Source organism: Chelonia mydas, chromosome 1, assembly GCF_015237465.2.
Source record: "Chelonia mydas isolate rCheMyd1 chromosome 1, rCheMyd1.pri.v2, whole genome shotgun sequence".
In the NCBI taxonomy this organism is placed as follows: domain Eukaryota; kingdom Metazoa; phylum Chordata; order Testudines; family Cheloniidae; genus Chelonia; species Chelonia mydas.
The window spans coordinates 41,989,443-42,016,763 of NC_057849.1; the positions used below are offsets into that span (position 1 = coordinate 41,989,443).

A 27,321-nucleotide genomic window follows, 5' to 3' on the forward strand; every position below is an offset into this window, starting at 1 on the left:
TTCATCCACAATCCTTGATACATAGTTCCAGTGGTTAATTGCCTTCCCTCTTAAACATTTGCTTTTGATTTCTAGTCTAAATTTGTCTAGCTTTAACTTCCAGCCATTGGATCTTTTTATATCTTTGTCTGCTAGATTGCAAGTCCTCTATTATCATATTTCTGTTCCCAATGTAGGTGCTTATAGACTCTAATAGAGTCATTCCCATAACCCTCTCTTTGGTAAGCTAAGTAATTTGAGCTCTTTGACTCTATCACTATAAGGCATGTTTACCTATCTCTTAATCATGCTCATGGCTCTTTTCTGAATCTTCACCAATTTATCAACATGCTTCTTCTTCGAGTAGTGTCCTTGTGGATGCTCCACTTCAGGCGTTGGTGCATTCCTGCGCAGCAGGTCGGAGATTTTTGGTAGCAGTGCTTAGCGCAGTAGTTGTCTCATGGTGCTGTTGGCACTTCATGTAGCGCGTGCACAACCAGACCCATTCAATTCCTTCCCAACCGTCCTCGGCTGCAGATGGAGCTCAGTGGCAGTGCTGCCTCTTCTTTTTTTCTGTAGAAATAATTTAATGAGTTGTAGCTTAGTATGTCTCGTTTACTTAGTTAGTTAGATACCATTTCTTCCACCCCACAAAATTTTTATTTGTTGTCTCCCCCACTTCCCCTTTGGGAAACTTTTAACAGCCACGATGCCTGGCTTGCCCAGGTTTAAATGCTGTGACTCTTGCCATGAGATGATGCCAGTCTCCAATGGCCACTCGTCATGTCTGTTGTTTGTGGGAGACACATATCCCTCAAAAATGTGCCCACTGTAGTAACCTGAAAGGCAGGGCACTGAAGGGATTTTTCCATTAAAATTATCTTGAGGTGGAGATCTGTGACAGAGATCTCCACCTCAAGATGATTTTAATGGAAAAGTCCCTTCAGTCTATTCCTCACGGACCAAAATCAACATCAGCAGATGGTTCCCTGAGCAAAATCTCTGCTAATGGAAGTGCTCCGTCTTCCAAAACTTCCAGGAAGTGAGTCGCAAATCTCTGCAAATGGAAGCGATTCTCACTATGGTGCCAACAAAAACAGTTAACTGCAGTCATGTCACTTCTACCAGTCATACTGGACTACATACTGGAACTCAAAAGAATTGGGTTTATCCATAAGCTCTATCAAAGTACACCCAGTACACCTAGTCTTTTTTTTTTTTTGACCAACTATCTAGTCACCAGAAGGAAATATTTCACCTCAGGCACTGTACAAATTCACATGTTTGGAAGGCATTTAAGAGATGGCATACTGAGTGCAATATTAATGTCTTCTCTTGTTTCCTCCGGTATGTATTGGTTAGATGCAACAAACAGACTCAGTGTCCTTCACATTCATTTCCTAGTGATTTTAGCTATTGGTAGTTTTCTTGCAGTATAAGGGAAAATGACTCACACCCTATACCAGTGTATTTGTTAGACACCCTTCTATGATTCTGTTAACCCTCAGTTGGATTTGACTTTGGTTTGGACAGTAATAACAGTTCATCTTTTTTGAAACTCTAGAAGCAATTTCCTTTAAGCTGCTATCCCTCAAGGTAGTGTTTTGTAGTGACTTCCACTAGAAGATGGGGATGCTTGAGTTTATCCCTAATGTGAACACTAGATTTCATATCAACATATCTATGGTTTGCCTTAACCTTGAGTGTTTTCAGAAAAGAAGATTGCACTTTCTCTAGGGTTAAACATTCTCCTTATCTTGTATTGCCAACATTTTATTAACATGAAGCATGATTTGCTGGCTTTAAGGCTCCAGTCAAGAAATGGTATTTTAATGTAATGAGTCCCTTTAAAGAGAAAAGTGCTTCTGAGACAACTCTTACTTGATGGATCAAGGATTGCGTCTTGCTGACCTGTGAACAGGCTAATGATGTAAGATGGATATATCATTATTCATTGGTCTTTCATCTGTCATACCATTATAGCAATAAGTGAACAGAGAAGACAATCTCTAGTTTTCTCCTTCTGCCTTCTCTCTGTGTATTACTTGAAAACCTAGGCCAAGATTTACCAAAGTGACTGGTGATTTTGTGTGTCCTACTTTTGGGGTGGCAGGTTTGAGATCCCTTTAAAGGGGCTTGAATTTAAGGGAGAAGGCTGCTTAATGCTTTCTATAAATCAAGCACCTTTAAGGCATCTCAAGTTGGGGCTGTAAGACTTGAAAGGTACCCAAAATATAGCCAATTTTGAAAATCTTGGTTAGGCTTTAAGACCATGCAGGAACCTAAAGTAACATTAATAAATTCACGTAAAAAGTATTTTGCTCTCTCTTTTGACTCTGAGGCAGGTTTCTGATTAGATGACAAAGATTTTTTTTTTCTATCAGAAAGGATATTTTAAATGGGAAAAAATAATTATGCATGAAAGATAAAAAGCGAAGCCTTGCTGTAAGTTTTAAATAGTATTTTTAGCAGTACTTATTCACAAATATACAACCATTAAGTACAGTTGATTCTGATGCAGCAGTTAAGTTTGTGCTGAGAGTGACTACCTTTCCAGCTATTGCAGTAACAGTTATGATGTACAATGCGGTTAGCTGTGATGAATTCATAGTTATTATGCATATTTGTACTAATGGGTATGCAAACACTTCAGTATGATGTATTACTTTCTCAGTGCTTGTTCCCACAGATTGCAGTTCAAGGAGCCCTCGCTTTTTAGTTAATGAGACTAGTTTACGGTGCAAATTATAATATGCATAAAATATGCAAATTCCAAGTACGTTATTGTGACATATACTTTAGGGACAATAGTATATATTTGATATTGTTTGCTGGGGTTGAAAAAAGGGAAAAAATCCTTCTAGTCATACAAGTTTGGATTTTCCCTCCCTACTTGATTTTAACGTGAACGCATCTCCAAATGGGGTCCTGAGGTTTCTCTCCTCCCTTTTTTACTGGAATCATTACTTCCCCTGAATCATTCTCCCTCTAGCAGAAAATTACTATAGCTGCACTATTTATTTCAGCTTGTTATCTTTACTTAGTGGGTAGATAAGTAGTGTTTTGACAAATTCCTGATATCCTCTCCGAAGTCCAAGCATCTCACCTTGTCATGTGCCTGAGTTCCATCAGACTGGGAAGTCAGAGTCCTAATCTACTTCTGCATACTGGCATTACATAGTGACTCCTACAAGTCAGACATCCTGCGCTCTGTAAACACAGTTTTGATGAGGATTATGTTCAGTAAAGATATTCATTTTAAATTGTTCAGTTTTATTCCCCCCTGAGACCAGATCCTGTGTTCCAATTAGGACTAAATCAAGATTTGCCTCTCTCCTTGTGGGTTGCAGAACTAGCTGCTCCAAGAAGCAGTCATTAATAGTGTCTAGAAATTTCATTTCTGCATCCTGTCCTGACATGACATGTACTCAGTCAATATGGGGATAGTTGAAATCTCCGTTATGATTGAATTTTCTATTTTTACAGCTTCTCTAATCTCCCTGAGAATTTCATAATCACGATCACCATCTTCATCCTGGTCAGGTGGTTGGTAGTGTATTCCTACTGCTGTATTCTTATTATTCAAGCATGGAATTTCAAACTGCTGCACAATTTGATTCATTAAAGATTTTTCCTATATTTGACTCTATGCTTTCTTTGACATATAGTGTCACTCCTCCACCAGCATGACCTGCTCTTGTCATTCCTATATATTTTGTACCTTGGTATTACCATGTACCATTGATTATCATCGTTCCACCACATTTCTGTGATGCCTATTATATCAATATCCTCATTTCATACCAGGCACTCAAATTCACCCATCTTAGTATTTAGACGTCTAGCATTTTTATACAAGAACTTATAAAATTTATCAGTAAAGTACCCACCGCAGCAGCGGGGCTGTAGGAGCTGTCAGGAGGAGGTGTCAGCCCCCATCGCAGCCATGAAGCTGGAGGAGCTGTCAGCCCCTGAAGCAGCTGTGGGGCTGGAGAAGCTGTCGGCCCCCAAAGCAGCTGCGGGGCCAGAAGAGCTGTCTGCTCACGCCACAGCGGCGGGGCTCAAGGCAGGATCCAGGGACTGGGTTCATCATAGCGGAAGGTTCGTTATTATGAAGGGTGTTATAGCAAGGGTGTACTGTATTTAGTTGCCTGCCTTCATGCTGTGTAATTGAATGGAACTCTTTTTTTCATTTGACTGTTTCTCTTCAGCTCCTACCTGTACTTTATCAGCTTCTTTATACCAGCATTTTCAGGAAGTAAAAAGATTTGTCTGCCAACATTGTGAGGTTAGCTCAACTGATAACAAATCAATGAAAATATTATTGCATCACTGCCGGAGCAAGAAAATGTTGGAAGTGGTCAAACACACAAGTTGTTACACCAGTTTTTATTTGAGTATGGAATAAAATGTAGCCTTTGCAATGTTTTATGAATTATAGGTTTTTTTAACTATGAAAGAAGAGATATAGAAATGTGATGAATATTATAATTATGCAAGGAAGGTAGGCGTACAATAATACATAAAATTCTGTTTAATTGTAAACCTAGACTATTTTCTTTGACTCGTGGTTTGGTAGAAAGCTACAGATCACAAAAGACAGATATTCCTAAAGCTGGGGATCAGAACTGTGAACCACTTACTTGTTACAGATAGAGCATCGCTCTGCAGGAGACTTGGAAAGAGCTTCCCTAATAAGTTAGAGTAATTCAGCAGCTGGGCAAGGATGTAATTTAATCACATTTTTAAAATTCTTTGTGCTGACCATAGTGATTGAATTCCCAGGAGTAAATTCAAAATTGATAAGAAACCTCATGTGAATCCTATCGGAAGCAACTCTCATTTGGGAATATAATACTGTGAGAAAATGGACATGTTTTCTATGTAAGAGCCCAGAGGGCTTACCTGATTTATGGGAAATACCTGAATTTACAAAATCTGTTTACTTCTGGACATTAGGGTTTGGGGTTCCCCCACCCCACTTTATATCAGACAGATGTTACCCATTGTTGGTTTTTGATAAGCAGCTTCAGCTGTTGAGTTTTTATTCTCTTGGCTCAAATGTAAACTTCCATACTTTCAAGGTGTACAGTAGTGACAGTCTTCATATTTTAAGGGAAAGTATTTTGGTAAGTAACTAATTGCCTTTAAGTTTTAGTAAGTGCTTCTTTGAAAACTATAATGTAGTGTGACTGAAGATGTTTAACCCTGGTTACTATTGTATGTTTCTATTCGTAGAACATCTTTAAATATTTATTGTGATAAAGGGTTGAGCAAGCATGTTTTTCCTTTGCAGTTTTAAAACCTCTTTTCCTTCTTCATATACAGGAAACCTAACAAACTTTGGCATTCCAGTGATACACAGTTTAGTACTGCAACAAGCTAATTGTAATAGTTACTGCATATATAAAATATTGGAATGTATGTTGTGATACAATTGGTATTTAAGACAGAAAAGAATATACAGTACCTCTTTAAAATTTTTAAAAAGAAATTAATGTACATAGTTAACAAAATTCTCCCCCCCCCCCCTTCTGTAGCAGATGGTACGTGAACAATACACCACAACAACACAAGGCACCAGCCTAGAGAGGCCGGAGAACCAATATGTCTACAACATTGGCATTTATGGCTGGAGAAAGCGTTGCCTCTACCTGTTTGTCCTCCTCCTGCTTATCATCCTAGTTGTGAATTTTGCTTTGACAATTTGGATTCTTAAAGTGATGTGGTTTTCTCCAGTAAGTGTCCTCTTTAATTTTCCATTCTCTTTCTAGTCTTTATTAATCATATTCTCCTCCTTTGTTTGCCTTATGACCTCACCTATTTCATATGTATGCCAGTTTCTTCTTATGTAATAACCTTGTCTTTTTCTTACCTCATTAATTAGAATTTCTCATTCTGTTGGAAATACATACATAATAGTCATCTTTTACAACATTCATCCTTCTATAATTTTTAAATCATCATTTTAAAATGATGTTTATGTTGATGATCTTACATTTGCAGTTAATTCAAACAGTTCTGTCAGAGATTTTATTTGCTCTTGCCTCACAGTGTGTTTTTTCTGCCATTTTCAAAGTGTGATTGCTCTAGTTTCGTTTATACCCCCAGAATTCTTTAGTGTTCAAATGTTGTTCTCACTAGTTCAGCTTCTTTTCCTATCTGCACTCAAACTCTGATTTTTTAATCGTCTATTTCCCCACTATTTAAGATTTAGAAATTGATTTAGCAAATTAATAAATTAAAGCTCAAAGTATTTGAAACTACTTTATGCTTTAGGTTAAGCAACTACATTGCTCAAGAAGAAATGTAATAACTTTTCACTACAATATGTATATTATTATCATGTAATTTTTAAATAGTAGTTTAAAGTGTAACTTAGGTTAAGTCCGCAAGATGAAACTTGAGTCAGAATACAATAAAATGCCTCAGTGAATATCAAAGCTAAGTTAATTTGATCCTACCATGCAGTCTGCGATGCACAGTTGATTTGAATAGACTTATTACAAGGAAAACAACAACAGTAAATTCCTACTGTTCTGCCCCCGCCATTCAGTAAAGGGAATTATGTTAACATTTCTATCATCTATTATGCCACAGTCACTAAATGAAGGGGCATTTTATCTTCATGGAGCTATCTCTATACTCTTCTTTCTTTTACTATAAGCAGGTGAATTTTAAGTGCCTCTTACTCAGCATAGTTATTATGATTGGATTCCTGTCAAGCTTCTTCCCCCACATAAATTCTTTTCAGCACCTTTTTTTCATGTGTACTACAGGTACAGAAGGTCTTAGATCATGTTTAATTTTTTAAACTGTTATGCAATGCATTTGGAAGATGTGCACTTTGGTGACTGCACATCATGAATAACAGTGAATGTAAGTGGCTAACATTTTATGTGTGTGGCTCAAGTTCACAGTAAAGGTCACCCCTTCTCCACTTATTTTCCCATGTCTTGGCTCCCCTGTGTGGCCAATGGGTGGCTCCTCTCCTAGGAGTCATGGAGCAAAAAAATTGTCAAAAACTCCCTCCCCTTTCAGGAATTCTCTCTGCAGGAACCTATGTCTCTTCCTGTTTATCCACAAGGAAAGCAGCAAATGCCTCAAGATGGGGCACACTATCTTTAGGCCTCAACAAGAGGAGCCATGGACAACAGCACAGGCAAAGCAGGCTCACATCCTCTGGTCAGGAGAGAGTAGAAATGCACTAACTGTAAGGGTTCTCTCCAGTTCTGTATTGCAGGACCTGTGTACCTGAAACGTCCAGCTAAGCAGTGGCCCAGCTATGTCCCTGCCTAGCCATCTGCCTATTATTGCATTCCAGGGACACCAGAATGGGGGGGACAGGAGGCCCTGGCTTCCCGCCGCACTTTTTACAGGCTCTAAGGGTGAGCAACAGAGTAGGGGATGGAGAGGAGCGAGTGGGGGGAGGGATCTTGGAGAGAAGAGGTGGTGCAGGGGTGGGATCTTGAGAGAAGGGGCAGTGTGAGGGTGGGGGGGGGCACGGAGAAGGGGTGGTGCAAGGGCAGAACCTCAGGTAGAATGTGTGGCATGAGGGTGGGGACTTGGGGAGAAGGGGTGGTGCGAGGGCAGGGCCCTGGGCTCCTGTGGCCCCCTCACTTTTAGGGTGCTTCTGCTGCTCCTTTTGCATTCCTTTTTTCAGACCCTCCTTATTAAACTCTGGAGATCTTTCTGCAATTCACTGCTAAAGGATTGGGGCGTGCTGCTTCATATGCAGTCTCATCTTCCCCAAAAATGAGCAAGATAAACTACAAGTTCTTCTTCGAATGCTTGCTCATGCCCATTCCATGCTAGGAGTGTGCGCACCGCATGCACAGTTGCCGGAGATTTTTCCCTCAGTGGTATCCATAGATCCGGCTCTAGTGCTCTCTGGCACAGCGCATGTACGTGCCAGTACAAGGAACCTCACCAGCCCCATACCTTCTCAATTCCTTCTTACTGCCCTTGAAGGTTGCTGTAACAACCCCTCTTGCTGTGGCAAGGGTCCTTCACCAGTGGTTGAACTTTCTCTGTTCATATTCTGTATAGTTATCGTAGTTAATGTATATAGTTCTTAGTTAGAGTTAGTGTATATAGTAGTGTTAATAGTTGTTCCTGTCGTTGAGGGATTTTTTCGCCCTGGGGCTGGGCATGCCCCAGTCCCTGGGCTTTAAGCCATGTACCTCTTGTGGTAAGCTGATGCCAGTAAGTGACACACACGCTAGCTGTCCAAAGTGTCTGGGGAAGTCTCACATCAAAGAGAAGTGCCAGATCTGCTGGGACTTCAAATCTCGTACCAGAAAGGACAGGGACAGTCGGCTGAAGGCCATTCTCATGGAGGCAGCCCTCAGACCAGTCTAGGAGCTGAACCACTCTGAATCAGGGCTAAGTATTTCGGCCCCCATGTGGAGCGCTCCCCTGGCACCTCATTCTTCCCAGCACCGTTCTCCATCCCCAGTGCCAAGGAAGAAACATAAGAAACAGTGCACCGAGAGAGGTCATTCTCAGGTGCCGAAGAGAGAAAGACGGAGACGGACTAGTATAGTGAGACACACATTGGGCCACCCATCTTCCCCCGAGCCACTGATGGTGCCAGAGACTCCACCCAGAGTGCCAAGTCCGGAACGGGACCCGCCACCAACTGCCAGGAGCAGCCTTGGGGCCAGGCATTTGCTCACCCCTTTGATCCCGGAGGCCTTTCAGGTTGTGAAAGAACTGCTGTCCCTCTTGATCCCGCTGACCCCTCAAGGACACACCCCAGCCAAGGTGACTGGAGACAGAAGGGAACAAGGTCCGGCAAGCTCCTTCCTGGTACCAGCCACCATGGCACTCCACCCATGGTACTGATGCACCGGTCTCTGTCCTGACACTGGTCCTCAGTCTCTCGGCACTGCCCAGTGGCTGAAGCAGGTGCTGCATTGCCATGGTCTCCAGATGAAGAATCCTCTTCAGGGTCCAAACGGGAATCCTTTGCTCCATTCAAGACCTACAGGTACCTAGTCTATGCACCTCCAGACTTTGGTACTGGCCCTCCCTGGCCACCAGACCCCTGGCTGATGCAGTGGCAGTATTGGAACCATTGGGGGTTTCCCCCAGTATTGGGACCCCCTTCCCACCGCTCATACTCAGGAGTCTCAGAAAGGCGGCCTACCGCCTCTTCCCATCCGGCATCAGACCGCAACTCTGGCACCAACTTTGGTGCCGACATCCAGGAGGTGGTCACAATGGACATGGTGGAAGCAGAGAAAGAGGAGGGAGCCCCTCCTCCTCCTCATCCCTGGATGAGGCAGTTGCAGGTCCTAGTACCATGCTCCCTCAAGATGACTTCAGAGCCCACCAGACCTCCTGAAAAGGGTTATGGCAAACTTGGGCCTGGAGATGGAGGAGCTTAAGGAGTCGGTGCACATCCTGATTGACATCCTAGCTGCAGCTGCTTCCTCCAGAGTAGCCTTGCCCATAAACAAAGCAATGTTGGGGCCAGTTAACACACTGTGGCAGGCCCCTTCTTCTCTGCCCCCCATCTCAAAGAGGGCAGAGAAGAAATACTATCTCCCAGTAAGTGGTTGTGAATACCTTTACTTGTACCCTCCCCCGTGATTCCTGTGTAGCCCAGTGAGCTAGTTTGCTTTTGTTATATTCACTGCTACTCTCCTACTGTAGCCTAGTGGGCTAGCTTGTCTTTATTGTATTTACTGCTTTGCATTATATTCAGCAGTAATGCAAGAAACCTACAGGCCTGTAGCCTGTAAGACATTAGCTTCAGCAAGTTAGCATAAGGTTTGAGGCCTATGAACTTTGAACAGATAAACTTTGCACAGATAAACTGCCAGCGCTAAACCTCAAGTATTTGGGGGGCTGAAAATAGAGTTTAATGGGAAGTTCTGACCCCAGGTAAATAATTCAACCACAGAAGTGTCCTGGCAGTGAACTGACGTACATAACAGGTACATGAGATACATTTAAGGCTACTTATCTTTTCTTATAAGTTTCTTATTTTTTTATGGGTTTGATTATTTGTTTTATTATAATAGGTTTATAGGACTATATTAGAGTATGTTTTGGCTGTAACACAAGGGACACATCCTGTATGGTGAGCTAAGGAAAGTTAGAATACATATGTTTGGGACCTTTCACCTAGATACATTAGGATGATCAGGTGTCCGTTTTTTGACCGGAACACCCAGTCAAAAAGGGACCCTGGTGGCTCTGGTCAGCACTGCCAACCGGGCTGTTAAAAGTCCAGTTGGCAGTGCTGTGGAGCTAAGGCAGGCTAGTCCCTACCTGTCCTGGCTCCGTGCTGCACCCCCGGAAGCGGCCAGCAGGTCAGGCTCTTAGGTGGGGGGGCCACGGGGCTTCACGTGCTGCACCCACCCCGAGCACCGGCTCAGCGGCCAATGGGATCTGTGGGGGCAGTTCCTGTGGGCAAGAGCAGCACCTACATCTAGGAGCCGAATCTGCTGGCCACTACTGGGGTGCAGCACAGTCCGCGGTGCCAGTACAAGCAGGAAGCTTGCCTTAACCCCCCGCTGCGCTGCTGACCAGGAGCTGCCTGAGGTAAGCCCACGCCCCAACCCCAAGCCCCAACCCCCTGCCCCAGCCCTGAGCCCCCACAAACCCTGAACCCCTCTGTCCCAGCCTAGAGCCTCTTCCTGCACACCAAACCCCACATCCCCGACCCCACGCTAGAGCCCACACCCCCAGACAGAGTCCTCATCCTCCCCTGCACCCCAACCCCGTGCCCCAGCCTGGAGCCCCTCCTGCACCCTGAACCCCTCATTTCTGGCCCCATCCCAGAGCCTGCACCCCCAGACAGAGCCCACACCCCCTCCCACACCCCAAACCTCCTGCCCCAGCCCAGTGAAAGTGAGTGAGAGTGGGGGAGAGCGAGCCACCGAGGAAGGGGGAATGTAGTGAGCGGCGGGCAGGACCTCGGGGAAGGGGCCGGGCAGGGGGTGTGGCCTTGGGGAAGGGGCAGAGCTAGGGTGTTTGGTTTTGTGGGATTAGAAAGTTGGCAACCCTAAAATAGATGGTGATGAGCTAAAGCATAAGGTCCATGTATGGCTGCAGCCTTTAACGTAGAGGATGCATTAAAGCACGTTGGCATAGGGGCTTTCCTAAGTTCATACCCTTTTAAACTTAACAGATATACCACAACTTGGAACTTGGAAATAACCAAAATAGCCAGTTAGGACAGAAATAACAAATGTGATACCTAACCACAAAAGGGCCATGGTAACGAATGGACGTTCGGTGAGCATTGGCTTTTTATATTGAATGGATGAAGCCATTTTGGAAATTGAACCAGATGTTTGTTGCAGTAGCAGATAGGATGAAGGGCATCCAGGTGTCTTCTCAAAGAATTTATTTGTGGATCACCTCCTGCATTCAAACATGCGATCACTTGGCAAAGTTGCCAGTCCCTGCACTGACAGTGTACTCCATAAGGGCACAAGCATCCTCAGCAGTATTCCTGGCGCAGGTTCCAATACAGGAGATCTGCAGGACTACAACGTGGTCATTAGTCCACACTTTCACCTCACACTATGCTATCACACAGCAGGCTAGGGATGATGCTGCATTTGGCAGAGTGGTACTACAATCCACAAATGAATTCCCACCCCCTCCTAGGAAACGCGTGGGAGTCACTTATTTGGAATCAACATGAGTAAGCACTCAAAGAAATAAAAATGACTACCTATCTTTTTATAACAGTTGTTCTTTGAAATGTGTTGCTCATGTCCATTCCAAGACTCACCCACCTACCCCTCTGTTGGAGCCAGCCAGCAAGAAGGACCTGAAGAGGTGGCAGGTCAGCGGGGCTATATATGCAGTGGCATGATGGCCCTACTCCAGGGGGCACCTGGAACAACCCGATGGATATTGCTAGGGGGAAAACCTTCCATAAACTGTGCACATGGTGCACACCATCTACTTGGAATGGACATGAGCAACACATCTCAAAGAACAACAGTTATGAAAAGGTAGGTAACTGTTTTTTTCCTCAGAGGGGGATCATCAAAAAGCCCACTGTGTGGTATTGTTCACAGGAAAATCCTTTTTGACAATAACTCTTGCAAGCAATTATCTTATACCCTAAACCATGAGATTTAATTACCTTTGTTTTTATTTTAGTTTGCATAGTTGCAAATGTTAATGGAAATACAATTATCCAGCCCTTTAAAAAATCCAGCTCCTGAACAAGTGAACTGTGTGCTGTATTAGTTAATTAGATCAACCAAGTAAAATCTGTCAGGTATAATGATATTTTTACTTGCATTGTATTATCCAGCCATTAGATGTGTCTCTGGGTACATGTAAACTGAAGATGGAGGTGTAATTTCCAGCTTGGGTAGATGTATGCACGCTACCTTTCATGGAGCTAGCATGCTAAAAATAGAAGTGTAGCTGCAGTGGCAGAAGTAACGGGATGGGCTAGCTGCCCCAGGCACAAGTTCTGCCTGTGACCCAACATACGCACTCAGGTGGCTAGCCCATCATACCGCCTGTGCCGCCCTTGTTACAGTTATATTTTTGGCATGCTAGCTTGATCAAAGCTAGTGCACATACATCTACCCAAGCTGAAAATAACATCTAGCTCAAGTGTAGATGTATCCTACATGGTGTATAGAGCTCCAGAAAATATGTGGTCTTTTTTGAACAAGGAAGAGAAAGCTGGAACTCAAGCTGTGTTGGAAGCCAAGTTTTTTAACTATAGTTGTAGCTGTTTTCTTTAATAAATCCCTCCCTCCTGTTTAAGAATTGAATATGACAGGACCTGAGTATACCTTGTACATCTTCTTCTTAAATATTATTCTCATTTAAGATAAGCAAACTTCAGCAGGTTGAAAAATCTGACAAAAGTGAATCTCGTACTGAGACTCCATGCCTGGACGAGCTTTCCGTAGCCACTGACTTACGGAACTGTGGAATTCAAACTAGCCTTTTAGTTTTCTAGCGCATGGAATATTAAGTACATTCATTCGAACCAAGCCCTGGTGAGTGTAATTTATTTTGTGTGTAACCATTTTATGGCTAGGGTAAGATTAGTTTCCAAACCAGTAGATATCAAATAAATCTCTCACCTTTAGGAGTACTTGGTGCTGCTGAGTACTCTAACATGGCCAATATCTTCAACTGACAAGATTCTGTTGTCTCTTAAGAACGAGAATCAGATAAACTTGTCTGTCTGAGGCCAGAAGATAGAATACTTGCAACAGAAAATAAGATGAGGCATCAGCAATGTTAATACACCATTCACATACTTAGCTCTACAATAGATATTGTAAGTCAAACAGAAGCTTTCACCAGATTCATTGCCAATCCTGTTTTTGCTGATTGCTTATTAACGAACTCTACCCACAATCCTATTATCTCAATGAAACAGTACACTTTTGTTCACCAAGCAAGTTGCTTAAATAGTAATCACAACAAGAAATACTGCACAAAGAGCTGGATCTTTAAAGTCTTAACTAAGGTACCTTTGGGACACAACAATAGATGTCTCAGTTTGAACTTGCTTTAGCCTTTCCATGGATTTGACTTAAAAGCAAGATAGAAATGTATCAGAAAAGGGGCTCCCTGAATGGTCATTCTGCTACATCTTGACTACACTGTAGTTAGTTTCATTGTCAGTTTTTTCAGTAATTATATTATGTGCAGACTGTCAATATTTGGATATTTTGAACTATTCAGGGATAGGGTAGCACACACAAAACCTTTTTTCCTGGCTTTCTAATAATAAATGCCTTGCCGCTCGTTTTCCTAATTTTGTTATAGCTGCTGAAGAGGAACCAGTTTAATTTGAGTTGATTGCCTGTCACAGCTATTCCGTGAATTATCTTACTGGTTTTCTTATCTATACTTTTTAAAACAGTGGTTCTCAAACTTTTGTACTGGTGACCCCTTTCACATAGCAAGCCTCTGAGTGTGACCCCCCCCCTTATAAATATATAAAAAGTGTTTTTAATTTAACACCATTGTAAATGCTGGAGGCAAAGCGGGGTTTGGGTGGAGGCTGACAGCTCACAACCCCCGGTGTAAAAACCTTGTGACTCCCTGAGGGGTCCCGACCCCCAGTTTGAGAACCCCTGTTTTAAAACCTTTTTTTAGGTTTATTTTTTCAGTATAGAACCTACTGTTACCATCGTAGAAAAAGCCCTTTGCCCTGATTTAGCATAGTTTTTACAAGGTCTTCTTACAATGCTAGAGAAAATCCTATTGTACAGTTGCTGTTTGAGACATAAGGATATTAGTTTTTATTCAACATGGGCATTATTCTAAGAACTTACAAAACTGCTCTTCAGCAGAAGAAATAAAGGTACACCTGGGGTTTTCTGTCTGCTACCCAAGATCCATAAATCTGGAAATCCTGGACGCTCCATCATCTCAGGCATTGGCATCCTGACAGCAGGATTGTCTGGCTATGTCGACTTCCTCCTCAGGCTCTACGCTACCAGCACTCCCAGCTATCTTCGAGACACCACTGACTTCCTGAGGAAACTAAAATCCATCAGTGATCTTCCTGAAAACGCCATCCTGGCCACTATGGATGTAGAAGCCCTCTACACCAACATTCCACACAAAGATGGACTACAAGCCGTCAGGAACAGTATCCCCGATAATGTCACGGCAAACTTGGTGGCTGAACTTTGTGACTTTGTCCTCACCCATAACTATTTCACATTTGGGGACAATGTATATCTTCAAATCAGTGGCACTGCCATGGGTACCCGCATGGCCCCACAGTATGCCAACATTTTTATGGCTGATTTAGAACAACGCTTCCTCAGCTCTCGTCCCCTAATGCCCCTACTCTACTTGCACTACATTGATGACATCTTCATCATCTGGACCCATGGAAAAGAAGCCCTTGAGGAATTCCACCATGATTTCAACAATTTCCATCCCACCATCAACCTCAGCCTGGACCAGTCCACACTAGAGATCCACTTCCTGGACACTACGGTGCTAATAAGCGATGGTCACATAAACACCACCCTATACCGGAAACCTACTGACCGCTATTCCTACCTACATGCCTCCAGCTTTCATCCAGACCACACCACACGATCCATTGTCTACAGCCAAGCTCTACAATACAACTGCATTTGATCCAATCCCTCAGACAGAGACAAACACCTACAAGATCTCTATCAAGCATTCTTACAACTACAATACCCACCTGCTGAAGTGAAGAAACAGATTGACAGAGCCAGAAGAGTACTCAGAAGTTACCTACTACAGGACAGGCCCAACAAAGAAAATAACAGAATGCCTCTAGCCATCACCTTCAGCCCCCAACTAAAACCTCTCCAACGCATCATCAAGGATCTACAACCTATCCTGAAGGACGACCCATCCCTCTCACAGATCTTGGGAGATAGGCCAGTCCTTGCTTACAGACAGCCCCCCAACCTGAAGCAAATACTCACCAGCAACCACATACCACACAACAGAACCACTAACCCAGGAACCTATCCTTGCAACAAAGCCCGTTGCCAACTGTGTCCACATATCTATTCAGGGGACACCATCATAGGGCCTAATCACATCAGCCATACTATCAGAGCCTCGTTTACCTGCACATCTACCAATGTAATATATGCCATCATGTGCCAGCAGTGCTCCTCTGCCATGTACATTGGTCAAACTGGACAGTCTCTACCTAAAAGAATAAATGGACACAAATCAGACATCAAGAATTATAACATTCAAAAACCAGTCGGAGAACACTTCAGTCTCTCTGGTCACTCGATTACAGACTTAAAAGTGGCAATTCTTCAACAACAAAACTTCAAAACCAGACTCCAACGAGAGACTGCTGAATTGGAATTAATTTGCAAACTGGATACAATTAACTTAGGCTTGAATAAAGACTGGGAGTGGATGGTCATTACACAAAGTAAAACTGTTCCCCCATGTTTATTCCTCCCACCCCCCACTGTTCCTCAGACATTCTTGTCAACTGCTGGAAATGGCCCACCTTGATTATCACTACAAAAGGTCCCCCCCCCCAGCTCTCCTGCTGGTAATAGCTCACCTTAAGTATGTGATCATTACAGTATGTATGGTAACTCCCATTGTTTCATGTTCTCTATGTATATAAATCTCCCCACTGTATTTTCCACTGAATGCATCCAATGAAGTGAGCTGTATCTCACAAAAGCTTATGTTCAAATAAATTTGTTAGTCTCTAAGGTGCCACAAGTTTTCAGGTCCAGAACCTGTGCCAAATGGATTATCAACTCCTGGAGCTATTTGAAGTGGTCAGGTAGTAAAACAGATTAAAAGGTGTACAAATGAAGGAGTGATACTCTATGTAGCAAATTTTGAATACATGTTGATGAAGTGTATATATATTATACTATGCAAGATACCAGTTAGTGATGAAACCATGAGCTGAAAGTAGTGAATTTTTAGGGGGACTCGGGACCCAATCTTGCAAATGATTACACAAGTGCATAACTTTTCTAATGTGAGTATTGTATATTGTTTGAAGGATCTGGGCTATGGTTTGAAATTAGAAACTACAGCTGTGTGCAATTGCAGAAAAAATGGTGAGACATTTTTCATAATTCTGTTTCACAGATGTTTTTCATCCCCTAAAATATTTCTAAAATTACAGTTTGGCTGAGAAACTATTCAAAACTGTGACATTTCATGTTTTCACAATAAAAATAATTTCGCTGAAAGTGGGACCACTTTCACTAAAAACGATCCCATTGTAGTACTGATATTTAGAGAGAATACATAGTTTTGAACTGGCAACAAATGTTCAAATTTCAAGCATTTCAAAGTTGGTTATGAATATTTCACACAACTCTATTAAAAACAAATTCTAAAATAAACAGATAATAAAGGAGTGAAATGAAAACATCTTCGCAAAAGAACGTGTCTCATTAGAGGTTGTGCAATGATCTGTACTCTGAAAAATCATGGGGACTCACTAAAACTAGAAAATCACCAGGGAAACAAGAAACAAGCCATAAGAGCTCTACAGTGTGCGACATGTACTTACAATAATGAAAGATGAGTTAGGAGAGAAACACAAGGAAGACTGAGGTGGATACTAGGTGCCCTGATTCTAAACCAGGCATATACCAATGCCAAGATATTGAAAACTGACAAATGATTTGGAGTGTTTTAATTTTTAGGTCTCAACCCTGGAAGCCTTAATGGGGCCTGATTATGTAAGAACGGCCATACTTGGTAGACCAAAGGTCCATCTACCCCAGTATCCTGTCTTCTGACAGTGGCCAATGCAGGTGCCCCAGAGGGAATGAACAGAAAAGGTAATCATCAAGTGATCCATTCCCTTTCGCCCATTCCCAGCTTCTGGCAAACAGAGTCTAGAGACACCATCCCTACCCATCCTGGCTAATAGCCATTGATGGACCTATCCTCCATGAATGTATCTAGTTCTTTTTTGAACCCTGTTATAGTGTTGGCCTTCACAACATCCTCTGGCAAGAAATTCCACAGGTTGACTGTGTGTTGTGTGAAAAAATACTACAGAAAGGGCTGAGTGTCCACATTTTGAAAATCAGGTTGTTTTAATGTATCTCAAGTTGCACAGCCACAAATTAGGGTAGGTCAGTCACTTTTGAAAATCTTGCCCCAAACACATAAATAGAAATTGTATATTCCCTAAAATTATAAAGTGTTAATTTCAAATGAAACTTGAAAATGAGGAAGAAGTAAAATTGTATTTTAATTAGTTTTTCCATATAAATGCTTCGTGTATTTTCTGCATCTACAGACTTTATAGTATATAAAATGTTATGAGATAGTTCTGGCTTATTCTAGAAAACCTGCAGATTTTATCAAATTGTTTCCACATATGAGGAACATTTTAGTGAATAATTGCTAAGTCCAGGTTCAGTTAATAATGCTTCATGAATTCTTGCTTTATTATGTCAATTTCTTGTGCAGTAGGATTTTCAGGAACAGTTTATAATGTTATTATATGTCCTCATTGTATTACTGTTGTAGCAAAGTTAGTTCATTGCCTCTGGTCCCTCATGTTGAAGTATTGCAACAACAATTTCAGACTTGCCATCAGTGTTTGTTTTCTTTATCTGCCTGAAGATATCTCTTGATAACTCAGTGAGCTTTCTAATCATCTCTCTTATTTCTTGCTGCAGTAATAGTCACAATCTGAGAACAACATGAACTGATACTTTGCTGTTCAATATTTCATGATATTGGAATTTTCCTTCTTTCTCTCATTCTTTTGCAGTCTTACTGTTAGCTAATTCCCATGTTATTTCTTTCTACATATCTTCATTTATAGTCCCAAATTTATTTCTTTTAAATATTTTCTTGCTTTCAACTTGTCTGATTTTCTTTCAATGCACTATATTGATACCTTAAATCTTCTTTGCCATATCTCATTTTGGTTTTAATTTGTTACTATCTTTACCTAAAACAGCATTCCAATTTATTCTTCTGGGAAACCTGTAAATATACCCTAATGAAATAAGTGTGTAACATTACAAGAAAACCCTGACATCTGCAATATCTAGGGATTTTTCTAGTCTTCTAGTGTATTATGTGTTTGTATGGAACTGCATTATCTAATTTATAACCAGATCCTATTTCCACTTAAGTCAAGGGCAAGACTTTTATGATTGATTTTAGTCGGATCAGAATCACGCCTTTGAAACTAAAGCCCCTGGGATGTTGATCATGTCTTTCCGTTTATTTTTGAGCAGCACAGAAGACACTGACAGCAATTAATGAACAATTATTTATTGCACTGGTTCTTCTTTCATAAGCACATTTGTACTGTAACCCCGATCTCTTGCAATGTAACAGACAAGGAGGGTTTATGAGGAACTATTATGTTCGACTAATTACACTCCCCTTTTTCCTGGACCTATAGCTTATCTCTTTGATGAAGCACAGGCCAGAGTTCTGTCTGTCTGAGTCATTTCAGGGGGGAAAAAGAAATATTACATAGCATAAACCTCAGAGATATGGCTCATCAAACCCTGAATATAGGTGTTGATAGCAGCTGCAAATCATGCAGAGAGAGCATACCATACAATTTATTAGTGAACAAAAATTTAATACATATACAAACATTTGCAAACATTATTTGGAATACTTTTCAATAACTTCCTAAACAAAACTATTAGGCAGTAAACTTATTGGTGTTCTGAGGTGTGGCCCCTTTAGGAACAGATGTTTGGGGAGATGATTATCAGGCCCATGTAGGAATGGGGCCAGGAGACCAAATCATATGACTGGCTGCTGGGAAGTGTAAAATGAATGCTCTCAGTTCAGTCAGGAGAGAGCCTGAAACAGGAGAGACCTGTAGTGAGATTCTCCTGTAGTAGAGCCTAAGTGTTGGTACACTAGGAGGTATAGAGACCTGCAGATGGCTATGGGAAAAGGGAACAGACCTGATTTGGATATTAGGTGACCTGTTTTGATCTGAGAGGCAATAAACCTCTGCTAAAGAAAAGGACTGAAATACTGCCACTAGTGAGGATTTTATTGTCATACTGGCCAGTGAGTGAGGGTCACAGGCTTACAGTGTATCTTTATACAGACTTCTCAACTTCGTTGCTCTTACATATTTTTCAGTGCAAGGTTTCAACAGAATATTTACCTATTTTTAGCTTAGTGCACACATACCCATTCCCCTCTAATATTGTCACAGAGATGGTTTCTCAGTCTCTGTAATGTGGCCTCAAAATAAGTCTTGTCATCTGGATTCTCCAGAAACTGAGGAGGATGGCAGCCTCTCAGTTCTCCTCCAAGCACTTCAGAATCTCCTCAGCAAAACCATGAGGGTTTGTCTACACTGCAGTGAGAGGGTCTGACTGCAGTTTGTGTACACATACCTGAGCTAGCTCTAATCTATCTAGCTCAGGTACTGATAGTAGTGAAGACTCCACAACACGGACTTCAGCGTGGGTTGTGCAAGCCTGCCCAGAACCCTAGGTAATTACTTGGGGAGCTAGCCTGTGCTAAAGCCTGTGCTCCCATGGCTTTATTGCTCTGGTACTTGAGCTAGCTAGATTAAAACTAGGTCGGGTATGTCTATATGAGCTGCAGTCTCCCTGTAACTGCAATATAAATATTCCCTCAGAAGATCCTTGAAGCCAGTAGCAAATTCCAGTGCCTGAACTAATAGTTGATTGTCTCCTTTGTTTCTAGCAAGACAGAGAATCTGTAGCCCATATCCAACGTGATACGGGTATTGTGACCCAGCCCACAGAGTAGACACATCTTTGTCCAGAGTCTCCAGTTCCTATATTTATAACCTTTTCCTCCAGATCTTTGATTGGCTTAGAGCTGTCAAATGGTGAACGTGTGGAATCTGCTAGACTGCTTGCCATTAATGTCTACTTTCTGTTGTAGCCAATATGACTAGCTTAGTCTTTATTATATTCAGCTGTAATACAAGGAACCTACAGGCCTATATCCTGTAAGACATTAGCTTAAGCAAGTTAGCATAAGTATAGTAGGCCTGCGACCTTTGGCACAGATAAATGGCCTAATGATTACCCTCAGATTTTGGGAACTAGGAATAGCTTACTCAAGGACAGGAGTTGAAAACTAATGGTAAATTGCAACCGCAGGAACATGGAAGTAATAACTGCAGATCTGCTTAAGCAAGAAGTGATGGGTATGATAATGAGTTAAATGCCATTAATATGTATTAATATGTTAATCCATAGGATAAGTATACTCCATTATTATGTGGCTGAGGAAATAGATTTGGGCATGGAATGCTGGGCATTAACATGAATATTCATGATGGTGTTCAGGCCCTATAATAGGGTAAACCATCATGTAGGAAGAGAGAGCTATTTCCATCACTTTTAGCTTTCCACCATTTGACCCTTCAGCTGTATTGTTATCTACCATCAATCTTGGGTACTGAGGAACCTGGACCAACGGACTCATTTGGCTTGCCAGAGGCAGGGCTGGTCCTTTGTCTTTTATCACCAAGTCCTGAAGGAAGGGTGTAAGTATGCAAATCAAAGAGCTTATGCAAAGAATAATAGCACAGATATCCCCAGTACTGTATTATTCCTATCTGTTTATGTGGCTTAGAGCTTTTCTGGCTTTATAAGTGATCCTGATAAAAATCTCTAAGGCTTTACTTTGCCCTCAGTGTAAGTGTCTTTGCCATACACTCCAAGAGTCCCTACAAGATATTGAACTCATTGGTTTTAGTCTTTGTGTAAACTGATTGTGGGAAAACTTATTATCTTCTGATTCCTTGGCAATCAATACAAGTATTATTACCCTTAAAAAGGATCAGGCAACACTATACAGCTTCAGAAACAGTTATGGAGCATATCTAGCAATTACTACAACCCTTCTCCAGATGTCTTTGGGCCCTACTGACTAAGCTGCCCTGCCCTGCTCTCTGCATAGGTACAATACAGTGGATTCAGCTCAGATACTACGGGGATGAGTGTGATATAAGAGCCTATATTGAATAAAAATAGAACTAATAAGTCCTCCCCACCGCTTCTCTTCCTTTCCTTGGATATTAAGTCAATCCAGTGCTGCAGGATAAGCATGTGGGTTACAGTATCACTTACTGGTATCGTAAATAGAATGCAAGAAAAGTGGCTGGGTGCTTTACTTTGTACTGAAAAAGTTTTTTCCTCTCACTGTTAGTTTCTTACACAGTAGGTGTTCCATATCAACATTTGCAGCAAGATATTTGCTTCTCCTTGTAAGCATACTACATAATTTACAGAACCAAATTATGGTGTCCAGTGTCACATCATTTTTATAGAATAATTTTGAATGAAATATACAAATTAAATACTCTCTGATGGTTCAGTGGTTATGGCACCAGCCTGTGACTTAGAGCCAGGTTCAGTTCTTTGCTCCTTCAGAATTCCTGAGTGATCATAGGCAAGTTTTTTAGGCCCAGATCCTGAAGATCTGGCAGCCTTCAGATCCTCTGCTTATTAGAATTGTCCATAGCCATATTTTTCATGTTACCAACTATATACCAGGGGAGAGGGAAAGAGGAAAAGAAGAATGAAACAAGATGGTGAGTGAGAAGGGAGAGAGAACTGGGATGAAAGGAATGACAGAGAATGAGGAAGGACCTAAAAGAGGGGGTAAGGGGGAAATGACTGAGGGAGTTGGCAAAGAGAGAAGGAAAGGTGAATTCTGAGAGATGCTGAGAGCTGGAGTGTTCACAGAGAGACAGAAGAGAAGAGAAGACCTGGAAGTTAAAAATAAGAATTAAAAATGGAAAAGAAAATCACTAAGCCACTCCCTCTGTTGTGTGTCAAGCAGTGTTGCATTCCAAATAAAATATACCAACAACAGAGCAAATACTCAAGCATGGGATCTTAAAGTTTTGTTTTATGGGAATATTCGTATATGCAAAAATAAATTATTCACACGTTCTTGGAAAATAAGCACAAAAGATGTGTGAACATGGTCAATACATATTCACTTCTGAATTTAGTTGATTTTTTCTTCCTACCCAGACATCTTCCTGTTCTTGCTGATGAAGTATCTCAAGATCCAAAAATCAATTACAACTTTATTTCTTGCATCACATTTTTTCTTTTTTCTCAAAACACATTATTAATAAAAGGTATTGGGATGTCTGGTTATAAAAATACCTCATATCCTAAGAAGAATTGTCTGGAAGTCAGTGCTAACCAAACTGTTAAGTCCTATAGTGCAGTTATCTTCATTAATAGCATAGGCAGAAAAAATATATAATTCTATAATGATCCAACTTAACAAATGAAAAGGAAATAAAAATTACAGTAAGAATAAAGCACACATTACTCTTTCAATTTCTCCACAGACTGGGATGGGACATTTACGTGTTACAAAAGAAGGACTTCGACTGGAAGGAGAGTCAGAATTCTTATTCCCTTTGTATGCCAAAGAAATTCACTCTAGAGTGGTAAGTAGATATCGATAAGCCATGCTAAAGGAGAATTAATGTACAGAAATCCATTAAGAAAATCAATAATATATATAAAATGTGTGCATGTATACAATATGATGGTATGTTTAGATATATATAAATATAGTATGGTGTAACATGGCATAAAGATTTTATCAGCGTGAGTTTGAGATTGGTGCTCAGATGTTATGGCACCACTAAGATACTGTGGTGACATTCACCAACATGAAATACTTAGGCATTTTGCTCTTGAGTGATAAAGCCATGAGTGAGTTATGTAGGTCATTCCAGCTGAATGGTGTTAAAACTTTAGGAATATTTTAGAGTTTTAAGATGTTTTTAGTGAGTCTACTTTTGTATCTCTTTCCCTGTAAAGCCACGTATCTTGGTAACCATGAGTTCAACTGTTAAGGGTTTACAAGGAGTCTTAAATATCTCTAAAAATTACCAGAAATAGGTTTTGTTTAAAGTTCCATTCTTGGGAATGTCCCAGGGTGAATTTAAGTGCTGGATCTGATTGAGGAGCTAGGAATCTCCCTTTCCAATGATACAAAGCTCCCATTTCAATACCTGTAAGACACAAGATAACAGATTTTAAATTTGTGAAATATTTATGCATAAAAAAGCTGTAACTCTGTAGGACTATATTTTGCCTACCTGAGCTTCAGACAGGTATGATTTATTTAATTTATTTATTTATAGCTGGTGGGGAAGGAGGGGAAATTACATACTTGAAAAAGAGACAGGAAACATTTCTCAAACAATTTGATTTTAAAAAGAGAGAGAGAGAGAGAGAGAGAGAAGCCGGTGTTTGAAACTGCTCCAACATCTGGAGGTGTGTGAAGGGGTCTTATTAACATCTTTCCAGTAGTTTGAATGAAGAAAGAGTGGTTCTGAATAGGTCTTAAATTATCCATGCATTAATTTGTTGTAGAGCAGTGTTTATCTGCAAACTAAATAAAATCTTGTTCAGGGCCAGATTCTGCTACTGAGTAGCTCTAAGCCATCTTTCATTTTGAGTCACATACAGATTCCAGCAAGTTTGAGTTGCTGAGAGAAAGCCCAAACATCTCCAAGAATGTTCGTTTAAGCTTTATTTTATCTTTCTGTGCAACAAATCTTTCCAATAGCATGAACAGCATCTTATTAGATAGTGAAACTGCACTACTAAATTTGTATTCCCTCTTTGTTTCATATGCTCTGTTTTCTGCCTTGCAGTTAAAGGAACATGATGTATGTGTTTAAATGTGAATCCTCTCAGAGATATTCTTCTTTGAGTAGTGTCCCTATGGGTGCTCCACTGTAGGTGTGCTTGTGTCCCTGCACTGCTGATTGGAAAACTTTGGTAGCAGTGTCCGTTAGGCCCACACATGTGCTGTCTCTCCTCATGCTGCACCACGAGGCTAGTCAGTTCACATGGGCTAACCCCCCTCAGTTCCTTCTCAACCACCTGTGGCTAGAGATGGAGCCATTAGCAATATATTAAGACTATTGTTCTCTTGGTTTACATTCTTATAGTTAGTTAGCCTCCTCGTTATAGTTGTAGCTTTTTCTTTCTCCTCCTTTCTTATTTTACCCTTAAAAAAAAGAAGAAAAAAAGACTTTATTTTCTTCCCATCCTTTTCCCCCCATTGGGGACCCTTCCCCTCAACAGCGTATGCCCAGTTTGCAAGGCTTCAAAAAGTGCTGCACCTGTAAAGAGGTGATTCCGGTTATGGATAAGCACTCTCAGTGCATTCACTGCATCGGGAAAGGCCACATACAACAGAAGTGTGGTCTTTGCCAACAACTCCGGCCAAGATCTCGCAAAGACAGCGTTCCAACAGAAGATCATCTTCATGAAGGCAGCTCTCTGGCCCCAGTCACCTGGTAGACATGAGTCTTCCCCACAACCTTCTACATTTAAGGGATATGGGTTAAAGAAACAGGCTGTGGACCCTTCTCACACATCATCTAAGAAGACAGTGGGAAGTCCCTTAGTGAGCCCCGATATAGCTGTAAGCAATCACCATCTCTCCTGATATCTTCAGCATCGTCGGGACCAAGGCCATCTCAATCTGGCACCCATGCCTCACAAAGACCAACAGCTACTGGTACCACTGACAGGCTCACAGACCCAATGGGCACAGGCACTGAATCATTGGTACTTAATGACAAGAGCAAACACTCTAAAAAGACACTTCCAGTATGCGAGTCCACTTTGGTACTGCCAGAGACAGCTCGCCCGGCACCTAAGAGACAAGGGTGGACAAGGTCTCCATTTCCCACTCCCCAGCACTGCCGTCAATGCCGGGATGATGAGTACTGGCAGAATCCCACCATTCCAGAGACCTCTGCATGCTGGATGCATCCGAATCCTCACCTCTCAGTACCAAGACCTCTGCCCCAATCTTCTACCAAGCACGAGAAGTATCCCCACTGCCATGCCATGCCCCTTCACTCTCTAGCAAGGGTTCAGACAGTGAGCCAGAGGAAATAGTGTCACAATACTCCTCCCAAGCCCCTTTTGATGCTCACTACCAAGGATGTACCCACAGATGGCCCCACGACCACCACCATTGTCTTAGTATGGCTACCTATGGATGCCAACACTGCGCTCTATGCCACCCCAATGGCCATATCTTAGATGTCAGGAGAGCCCTGGCATTCTACCTTAACAGGACAAGGGCCTTTAGGAACTCCCCTAGACTTTTCCTCTCCATTGCGGAAAGATCCAAGGGCTCAGTAATATCAGCCCAAAGGCTCTTTAAGAGCTGGTCTACACTACATAGTTAGCTCAACATAAAGCAGTTATGTCAGTAATTATGTCAGTGTCTACACTGCAGCCTTCCTCCCACTGATGTAAGTTCCCTACTAAACTGACATAATAACTCCATCTCCGAGGCATAAGGCTTATGTCAGCGTAGTTAGGGAGATGCAGTGTCCCTTACATTGGCTGTCTTGTCAATTTCACAACAGGACCCATGAAATTGTCAAGAAAGCCGGGCAGCTAGAGCCCAGCTGCCCCCACGCTCCCCTGGAGAGCTGGACCCTGCTCCTACGTGGGAGCAGGGGTGAGAAGCCCAGAGGACTTTCCCCCAGTCCCAGGTGGGAGCTGAAGCCTAGCCAGCTTCGGACCCCTCTCCCAGCTGAGCAGCCCGCCCCTTCCTCCCTGCCAGGAGCCAGGCAGCCTTGTCAATTTCATGGCATGGCACCCAGCAGGGATCGGGTGGGGGTTGGAGGGGTGAAAAGCTGGGGCATCTGGACCCCGCTCCCTGGAGGCGAGGAGCTATGGGTGGCTTCCCAGTGATCCTGGTGGGGGTCTGGGGCCTAGAAGCCCTGGGTGGCTTTCCTCCGCTCCCTGCAGGGAAGTGGGAGCAGAGGTGGAGGGGCAGCCCACTGAGGGAGCTGCTAGCAGAGCTGAGAGACTGGGCTTTCAGGTCCCCACACTGCCCCTCTTAGGTCAGTGGAAGCATTCTTGGTGAGGATGTTCACCACCAACCCAAGATGGGTAGTGTAGGTATGCACTACCACAGTAATTACTGCAGTAGCTGTAAGTTGGCCTATATTAAGTCCACTTAGGTTTGTACTGTAGACATATCCTCAGTGGGTCTCAAATTGCATCAGACAGTGTTACCAAATTCACAACATGACCCTTCCAGGTCCTATTCATACACATTCCACAAGGTCGATCTCCTCACCTGTTGTCTTCTTCAAGAATGTCCCTATCTCAGAGGTCTGTAGAGCGGCAACATGGATGTCAGTCTACACTTTCGTAGAACATTATGTGATCACAGGGGACTCCATCTCCAATGCCATCTTTGGCTCCCCAGTGCTGTCATCTGAAACTGACCTAACAACCCTCCAGAAAGGATACTGCTTGAGAGTTACCTATAGTGGAGCACCCATAGGGACACTACCCGAAGAAGAAGAAGTTACTCACCTTGTGTAGTAACAATGGTTCTTTGAGATGTGTCCCCCTGAGAGTGCTCCACAACCCACCCTCCTTCCCTCTACTTTGGAGTTCTTGTCAATGATTGTCTAGTACAGAAGGAACTGAGGGGCATTAACCTGCACACGCTGACTAGCCTGGTGGCGCAGCACCAGGAGAGAAAGCGCATGTGCGTACCTAACAGACACTGCTACCAAAGTTCTCCAGTCTGCAGCACAGGGACACAAGCACACCTACAGTGGCACACCCATAGGGACACACATCTCAAAGAACCATCATTACTACGCAAGGTGAGTAACTTCTTCTTCTTTCAGGATTATTAACTAATATAACACATAGCTGCTTTGAAATCAGCATAGTTGGATGCTGAAGGAGACCCTCAGACTAGGGGAATCCTTATTCAATGTTAAGCCACCATTGGAGCTCCTCCACCATACATCTCTTAACTGTCTACGGGGCTGAAGAGAGAGGTGTGGCTGTGGCTAATTTATGCACAGTT

General features: G+C 42.2%; 1 protein-coding gene across 1 annotated transcript in view; it reads left to right on the plus strand.

Moving 5' to 3' along the window:
* The window catches only part of SGCG (sarcoglycan gamma), a 125,557-nt gene that overhangs the window by 32,405 nt on the left and 65,831 nt on the right, over positions 1 to 27,321 (plus strand). Inside the window, exons 3-4 of the mRNA XM_037891116.2 lie at positions 5,520 to 5,717; positions 22,787 to 22,888. Coding sequence (XP_037747044.1) covers positions 5,520 to 5,717; positions 22,787 to 22,888 — 300 coding nt within the window. The remainder of the gene's footprint in view (positions 1 to 5,519; positions 5,718 to 22,786; positions 22,889 to 27,321) is intronic.